Raw genomic sequence first — 8819 nt, forward strand, 5'->3', positions numbered from 1 at the left:
CCTTAAGTGTATCTGGTTCAGTTCCTGTAAAATAATATCCTATAACTATCTGTGCTTTTTTTTAAGGTTTTAATAACACAAGCTGTACAGTCTGTATTTGGAAAACGGCGCTACATGCTGCAAACTTTTATTCCTACATTACTGTGCATTTGTCGCCCCTTAGTGACAGCGCAGGGGAACTACAGCATGTCGCTTTGTGTACAGTAGTGCAACTGGTTCTTTATAACTTCTATTCCAATAACCCGACTAGTGAAAGAATCAGCGTTGATTGTGTTGTTCCCTTGGTCTGTAAGGTTCCAAGAAGTGGCTAGAAACCAGTGGGCTATAATTTGCAACATTGTGTCTAATTACGTCAAATGTAGGGCTGAGATTGAGACATTCTTCTATACCTAAATATAAATATTAAGTTTCCAGTGAAGTAACAAATGAATATTCACTTAACAGCCTATTATATTGTATTGTATACGGTACACTACTGTAATTACTGGTTGTTTTATTGTCTGATTTGTGTTTATGCAAGCCAGTCTTATTTTTTACCGTTGCATTTATTGTTGATTTTACATCAACGCAAAAAGAATTATGTCCACGCCCCTTAACTTTCTGTTTGAATGCATATATCAGTGGCACGTCAAAAACATAAGCTCTATTTTCCTTTCTTTCCAGATCTTGACAAAATGTCTTGTGCAGCAGACAGCTGCATCCAGTTCACGCGCCACGCAAGCGACGTTCTGCTCAATCTGAACCGGCTGCGCAGCAGAGACATTCTCACAGATGTCACCATTCTGGTCAACAGACAACAGTTTCGTGCTCACAAGACCGTCCTCATGGCATGCAGGTGCATTTTAATGCTAACCACAATTAAGATCATTTGTCTTTTTGGGGGGATATGCTCGTTAAATTAAGTCTGTAGCGTGTTCTTTAACGTGCAGATTCAGGGGAAATGTATTCTAAGAGCTTGGAGTACTCATCTTTTTTCCTCTCTGCAGTGGGCTCTTCTACACAATCTTCACCGACTCTCTAAAATGCAACCTAAACGCTATCAGTCTGGACCCGAAGGTCGACCCGGAAGGCTTTGCAATCCTTCTGGAGTTCATGTACACTTCTCGCCTCACGCTGAAGGAGAGCCTCATCATGGCAGTCATGAACACAGCCATCTACCTGCAGATGGACCACGTCGTTGACACCTGCCACAGATTCATTAAGTCCAGGTAGGCTCCAGGAATTCCCCTACCCAAAAGTACTTCAACCTTTTTCAAAGGCATCATACGTAAAAGATTAATTCTCTTGTAAAGTTAACATTTTGGAGGTGCAACATTTTGACTATGTATACTGTTTTTATTACAGTGACTCCTCCATCAAACTGCCCCGAGAGGACTTTCTCGTCAGTCCTTTACTTTTACCTCAAGATGTTCACGGTTACAGACCACACGAGATGGTGGAGAGCATACCTGGCCGTGCAGGTCCTTTCAGAGACGGGAGGTCTTATGGTCCAGGCATGTTAAACGGAGTTAACGCTCCTAGTAGCTCTTATCATCTTTACGGCCAGTTCCCCATGCAGGGTTTCCCCTTCCCTCTCTGTAAGCTGACAGATGCCAAAAATACTTTCCCTGATTTCTCCAAAGGAGCCCCCATCCAACACAAACACTGCTCTCCAGCTGATGGTAACAGCTCCATGGTGGCTGATTACGGTCGCACCACCACCAGCGGACCTTCAAGCATGTGCCACGGGACCCCCTACTCCTCCCGGGAGCTGGGCAGAAATGAGGAGATGAAGAGGGAGAGCCTGGAAGGATTGGTGCAGTCCATCGGCATGAGCTCTAGAAAGCACGGGATGGCCAGCCTGGCCCAGGAGCAACAGAGGGAGATGGGTAAAGAGCAGGGGCCTCTGGTGGAAGAGGATCTGACCCACCAACACTACTCCATGGGCATGCCTTCCAGTGGACGCAAAACACTGATGAGCAGCCCCCAGAGCCCTCTGAAGTCAGACTGCCAGCCTAACTCTCCGACCGAATCGAGCAGCAGCAAGAACGCCGCCCTCTCACAAGCCTCACAGCCTCCAACTCTGCAAGGCACGCAGGACCCTAAGGCTCGCAACTGGAAAAAGTACAAATTTATCGTGCTTAATCAGAGCACCAAGGAGGAAGAGAGCGGTCCTCATGACCCTGAGATGCGATCACCACAGCGTCTGGGACTGCCTGCCTTCCATCCAACTTCTGAGACTGACCACCCGGAATCACAGGCCTCTAACACCAAGATAAGTGACCACGGAGACGACTTCACTGTGCCACAAGCCAGCCGCCTCAACAATATAATCAACAGGTGAGAGCCTCTGTCTGTCTTACAAATGATGATAGTTGAACATCAGATGAATTATCTGCTTTCGGTCCATGTGATTTAGCTATGACAAGAAGTAACTGAAGTGTTGGCCCAAGTACACTCCCTTAGAACTGTATTCAATGAGACTGTGCCTGCTGAACACACCTGACTTCACAAACAAGTTCTCCTCCTCAGAACATCCAGTTCATAGTCAAAATACATAGAAGTAAGCACTGGAATCCTTCAGATGAGTATCCATAATCTAAGCCTTTTTGTTGGTCTTTTGTTGATGTGACATAGTAAAAAAAAACACATCCAGCGATCTGGGCACCTAAACTGATTATGCCATCTAGCTTCCCTATACAATAATGTGGAGAACCGACTTGCCAGTGTTTTGTGGTGCAGTTCTCCTCCCACTACCTCTAAAAACCCAGATTGAAATTTTTTTCATCCATTCCAATCCTCTTATAGCACAGTAAGGATTTACCTTCTTAGCCAGGATGTGTGAAATTCATCAAACACCCTAAAAATGAGAGTGAGAATGCCAGTGGTGGCTGCATTTGCTCCAGTAAAAAGGCTAAAAAGGAGACTGGGAAAAAAAAAACCCTTCATATTTCTCTTCAGCAGAACTCTGGAAGGATCACAGAGGAACGGTGACAGCCACTCTTCTCTTTATATGAGCCACTTAAAGTGCACCTCCTGCGGCTCACAGTCCCCACAGCACTCAGACGTCTGTCCCAACACTCCTGGCTCGCGTCTTACTGAGGAAATGTCTGAGCTCCACTCTGAGTACTCCGACTCCAGCTGTGGTGAGCCATTCATTTGTGTATGCATTCATAACGCGTGAGCTTAAACACTGATACCCTTAATTGAATTTAGCTTGCGATGACCGTAACTGCTTAGCAGCAGCTTTTCTTGCTAATTTTGTATCTTGGTCTTTACAGAAAATGGTACATACTTCTGTAACGAATGCGACTCCAAATTCGCAGAAGAGGAGATTTTGAAACGCCACATGCTTCAGGTCCACAGTGACAAGCCATACAAATGCGATCGGTGCCAAGCAGCATTCCGCTACAAGGGAAATCTTGCCAGCCATAAGACAGTTCACACAGGTAAGTAAATACAACTATATACATATGTACAATGTGTACACGTCTGTGCACCCCTGATCAAATGACCTTATTTGGCTATTTTCCAAGTAAACATAAGTTAACAAAGTCTCTACAGAGAACACACTTCTGCATATTTTAGTGCACAATTACTGTCAGAATTTAACACACTGGAAAAAATAAAACCTGGGATATGGCCTGTGCAAAAGTGATGGCACACTTTGTTTTGTTTTATTTTTCCCAATATGTTAAACTTGGCAAATAAATGGAATTTGAGCATTAAAATTTAAATGTGCTCCATGTAGATTATTATTTATTTATTTTTATTTCAAGACATCGTTTCGGGGGGAGTGAATTCAAATTTTTGCATATGACTATCTACTGTTGAGTTTTGTCCAGCACCTGTTTATAGATCTGTGCCTCAACTCGTTTTCTATGTGGCCATGTTATAGGAGAGAAGCCGTACCGGTGCAACATCTGCGGTGCACAGTTCAATCGACCAGCTAACCTCAAGACTCACACACGCATTCACTCTGGAGAAAAGCCATACAAGTGCGAGACATGCGGAGCTCGTTTTGTTCAGGTACTTATTTCTGTTTGAGCCTCAAAACAGGAAAGTGTGAAAGGTGCAGCAACGAGCTTTAAGATGACCATTCCACATTCAGCTTGAAATAAAAAAGGCTTTATCCTTTTATGTCCAGGTCGCTCACCTGCGCGCCCACGTTCTGATCCACACGGGAGAGAAGCCATATCCCTGTGAAATCTGTGGCACTCGCTTCCGACACCTGCAGACACTCAAGAGTCACCTGCGCATACACACGGGAGAAAAGCCCTATCATGTGAGTACAGCAAAAGCAGACATTATTCATTCTACAGTAGAAAGTGAGATTTGGTGAGTTTTTGCTTTATTTGTATAAACTAAGGTTCAGATGGCAATAACAGTTAATAAGAAAGGTCTGGCCACTGTGGAAACAGGGCTTATAAACTGCTGGATCCAAAAAAATAATAGCAATCAGAAATCATTAGCATTTGGTAAATGTTTAATTTTATTATGCCTACTTTGCCCCTCCCTAAATGATAAGTGGCCTTTGTTTTGCAGTGTGAGAAATGCAACTTGCACTTTCGCCACAAAAGTCAGCTGCGGCTGCACCTTCGGCAGAAGCACGGCGCAATCACCAACACCAAGATCCAGTACCGCATATCCACAACAGACCTGCCCACTGACCTGACCAAGGCTTGCTGAACAAACATGTGGGCCAATCCTGACCATGGCATTCTCTGAGCCTGACTCGTACAATCATCCAAAATTGTAGTGCCACACTGTGTTGATCAGAAAAGAAGAAGAAAAAAAAAAACATAGGCATCTAATGCCAACTTACGGGTTTCCTCTACATGTGAACATAGAACCACATATGGTCTCTTGTCACTTTATTGTTTATATTTGCATATATATGTACAGTAATGTTGAGTGTTTTTAAGCTTTGAGTTAGAAAAAAAGCTTTATTTTGTTGGGGGGAAAAGCAGGATGGAATGTAAAACATTTAAATCCAGTTTTTGAAAATACAGTATTTTATATCAAAGACCTTACTTTTCTGAAAGTATTGGGGAATTTTAATTGAAGGTTGGTATATTTTAAGGCAGCGGTATTTCTGGCAGTGTAAAGAATTGTGTTCACAGATTTTTATACGTGTACAGGTTACACCACACTAGAACGGCCTCTGTCGCAAAAGGAAATCCTGGCTGTGACTTTAATGTTTAATATATTAATTGGTTTTATTTGTATATGAGTGACAGCTGCTCTCTCAAGTGTAAAACATGCATGAGGTGGGTTGCTACTGGTAAACATTCATTAAGTATAGGCAAAGGCATAAACATTGTGACATAGCGCATAATTATATCCCCAAGATTGCTCTCTGCTGGCAGAACCAATCTTTGATTAAATATTAAAATATGCATTAAAAAAGAAAAACTGGTACTGCTATGGTACGACCAATAAGATATTTTGCTTCAGTTGTATTTGTATAGAAATGTGACTTTGTTTTTATTTCTATCAGCAAGTGAAGGTTTACAGTTTTGTCATTGTACTAGAAGCTACAGTAACAGGTTGTAATATTGCCCAGATTTTTTCCCTTCTGTCTGTATATACACTGTTTATTCAAGGTGCCTTTCTCAATGGCGACTGAATCCCTTTTTCCATTCAGCCCAGCTCTACTAAGGTACAACTGCAGGGCAACACTTGTCCTTCCCCTCTTCCCCTTTTTGTGTGTGTATGCGTGTTTTCTAAATGCTTTTCACCAACTTTCAAAAAAAAAAAAAAGTAAAAACGTGCAAATTCATTATTGCTTGAGCTGTATATCTTCAGGACTTGTTTTGGGATTGAGCTTTTTTAAAAAAATGCATTAAGCTAACTGTATAATAGGTGTATGAATGTAAAATAAAAGTATTGAATTTCTATGTACAAATCCGACGCACTGCCTTGTTGTTTTCAATCATAACATACAAAATTCATGCCAAGTACAGGATTTCCCTGTTATATTTAACATGCACAAGTGTTTGGAAGACAAAGCTTTTGGGGAAATGTGATGTTTGTAACATCAGTGCACTAGTGGCCAATCCAGAGTTCTCAGACCTCAATGTTGGAGGCCTGCAGAGTTGTCTCCCCTGCTCCTACAAAGTCGATGCAAATCAGCTGATGGCATACTGGTATTAATGGGTATGGACTGATATCAAAAGAAAAAGCAGCATCAAATACTGAAGGGAAAAAAGGATGAGTCTAAACCACGTAATCCTGTATATGTGCCCTGAAATAGCACACAAGTCCCATGTTATGGTAGCTGTATTCACTCCCACTGGATAGAGTGTATGAGTAGGGTGAGCACCATAGACTACATTTAGATGCTCATCTTAAGTGACATGCTCCAATTAAAAAAGCTTATTTCAATTCTTAGTGTTCAGTGTCAACCAGTATTCAAGGTTTCAATATCGTCATCATAAAAAGACAAAATGGTACTTGTGCCATCTCTATTAATCTTAATGATTAACTGATGATACTAAAGTATAAAACAGTCCGGGAAAACAAAACCGCAGTGCTGCTGCCCTCCAGGACCAGAGTTTGAGGAAGCAGGCTGACTGGCTACACAACTACATGGTGTGGAAAAGCCATGCACAGACCGTAACAATAGTGGAGTTGTTAGAGAGTCAGAATACACGAGAGAGAGAGGAACTAAACCAGTGCCTCCATGAGGTAGCGAGAAATGCCACAATAGAATCTCTACACCTCCAACATTTCATTTCCCTTTTACAAACCAACCCAAGAATAGACAAACAGAAATAAAACTCCAAGCACAATCAAACGTCTTAGTAAAGCAAGGACACCAAAGAGTTAAGTTTGCAACACTGCACATCTAGTAAGCTCACTGTTCATAACAAATGTGATAGTTGTTTATTTCATTTATAAAGGCTGTTGCATTACACTTGATGAGAATTCCATCTGTGGGTCAAATACCCCTATAATAGAAAATATACCCCTATAACTGATGCTGAAACCACTGGGGGAAATGTTTTTGTTTGGCAAGCTTCATCCTGACAGGTTCAAATAAATAACTTTTCCAGTTTCCTCAAAAGGAAAAAAACATCCAGAAGTACAAAAACAAAATGAGCAATGTATGAAACCCCAGATCTTATGACTTTCTTGCACTGGTCTAAGGTTATATGATAGTTTTTGTGGAATTCACCACTGACTTTAGTTACCAGTAGTTTCCAGATGGCAGCAGAGTCATAAATATAGACTTTCAGCAGGCAAAAAGGCTCACACACACACACACACACACACACACACACACACACACACACACACACACACACACACTTTAAGCCGCTTCTCCCTCAGGATCACAGGGCGGGGGGGTTGGGGGTGCTGGAGCCTATCCCAGCGGTCTTTGGGCGGAAGGCAGGATACACCCCGTACAGGTCAAGAAGTCTCTCAGTGCTTTCAAACAAATTCAAACACTGTGGTGCTGCCTTAATACATTTTACAAGAGGCACATTAAACGATGCACAGGACAAACATTTAAACAGTGGAGGAGATTTTAACAGATTTAGCCCTGGACTTTAAACTCAACCAGTTTGTTTTACATCTGCACTGACCATTTCGGTAAAAGCCAGTTTGGTCAATGGTGACAGTAGTATATTGTGCACCCTAAACCATGAAGGTATCAGATCCCTTTAAGGTTACTGTAGAATGGGTACGAGACCTTCTGCTTCCCCCTACAGAACTTGATCAAAAAAAGGCACCAACAAGCCTAAAAATCAATCATTGTCCCAGTACAAGCCTACGTGACTCGCTGGCACTGGTCTCTTCCAACTCCTGTACCATGAAGGAGCAGGAGGGATTACATAAAAACACTTTATATGCAGCTTCTAATTTTTACACTAGCAGAACAAGCCCAAATAATATAAACTTCCCACGGCTATTTAAAACAATTTATTTTAATATTTAATAAAGCATGACATATGACGACCAGAGTGCAAGGTCAGCAAACATTTTTAAACAGTGAGCTTCACACATTCTAACACTTTCACACAACTCAAAAATCATACAAAAGTGTATCATTGAGGTCTTCAGGGCCAAGCCTCTGGTGGTTTTCTCTCTTTGTTGAAATCTAAAAAGACATGGCTTTGAATTCACCGCATAAAACTGCTCAACAATATGCACTTCTCACTACCCCCGAACCAAAAAAGGAAGCAGGGCACTCTCTGTACCTCTTCGTCCGACAGGTCACACGTTGAGGAGTTAAGAACAGGATCCTCGCTGAGGTATCCATCCATCTAGAAAGCAGGAAACAAACAGCGGTAAAGACCAAGAACCGTGTGCTAATGACAGAAAGGCCACATTTGTGTGTCAGTACTAAAAGGCCAAAGGTGCAGCAGTCTGCGAAGCTCACCCTGTCCTCTGACACACTGTAGAGTGGCCCAATGCTGGGCTCCATAGCGGTGCTCTCCTCCATGCAGCGCTTCCTCTCCTGCACATAAAGTCACTCACTTTAGAGTCTTGTCATTAGTGTAGATGTGAGATGCTTATGATCCAGTACTGGAGGGCAAAGTAATGCAGGTTGACACTTTACACATCCAACATGCCTCACTCAATTCATCAACTTACCAGGGCCTTCAGGAACTGAACGCCGTGTGCTAGAGAAGTTCTGATCTCTACTCGGCTACTGCCCTCCAGGGCCAGTCTGACACCTCCGTAATGACCACAGGTCCCTGCTGTCGGACACCTGAATAGCCAGCCAGGCCTCAGTAAGTGAGCTCAGACAGGCCTGGTGAGGACAGAGCCTAGCCACCATGCCTGGACTCAACTAAAGACAAAACTGACAGGCCACAGCTCATGAGGCT

At 42.6% G+C, this 8819-nt stretch overlaps 1 protein-coding gene and 1 long non-coding RNA gene across 6 annotated transcripts in view; one reads left to right on the forward strand and one right to left on the reverse strand.

The window, feature by feature from the left end:
- Positions 1-5887, forward strand: part of bcl6aa (BCL6A transcription repressor a) — a 31188-nt gene extending 25301 nt beyond the window's left edge. For 3 of the 5 annotated variants that reach the window (XM_017698025.2, XM_017698027.2, XM_017698029.2), the window contains 8 exons: positions 664-835; positions 987-1208; positions 1345-2319; positions 2941-3125; positions 3261-3428; positions 3878-4008; positions 4127-4264; positions 4525-5887. In XM_017698025.2, the coding sequence (XP_017553514.1) occupies positions 664-835; positions 987-1208; positions 1345-2319; positions 2941-3125; positions 3261-3428; positions 3878-4008; positions 4127-4264; positions 4525-4668 (2135 nt within the window). In that variant the 3' untranslated portion in view covers positions 4669-5887. The remainder of the gene's footprint in view (positions 1-663; positions 836-986; positions 1209-1344; positions 2320-2940; positions 3126-3260; positions 3429-3877; positions 4009-4126; positions 4265-4524) is intronic. The other 2 variants (XM_017698026.2, XM_017698028.2) reach the window with 1 other exon arrangement.
- Positions 5888-7893: 2006 nt separating this feature from the next.
- Positions 7894-8819, reverse strand: LOC108427641. The gene is made up of 4 exons (XR_005129687.1): positions 8584-8819; positions 8369-8446; positions 8187-8252; positions 7894-8086 (listed from the first exon to the last, which is right to left on the reverse strand). It is a non-coding gene; the product is annotated as an uncharacterized LOC108427641 (long non-coding RNA).

Source organism: Pygocentrus nattereri, chromosome 26 (assembly GCF_015220715.1).
Source record: "Pygocentrus nattereri isolate fPygNat1 chromosome 26, fPygNat1.pri, whole genome shotgun sequence".
NCBI classification, from domain to species: Eukaryota; Metazoa; Chordata; class Actinopteri; order Characiformes; family Serrasalmidae; genus Pygocentrus; species Pygocentrus nattereri.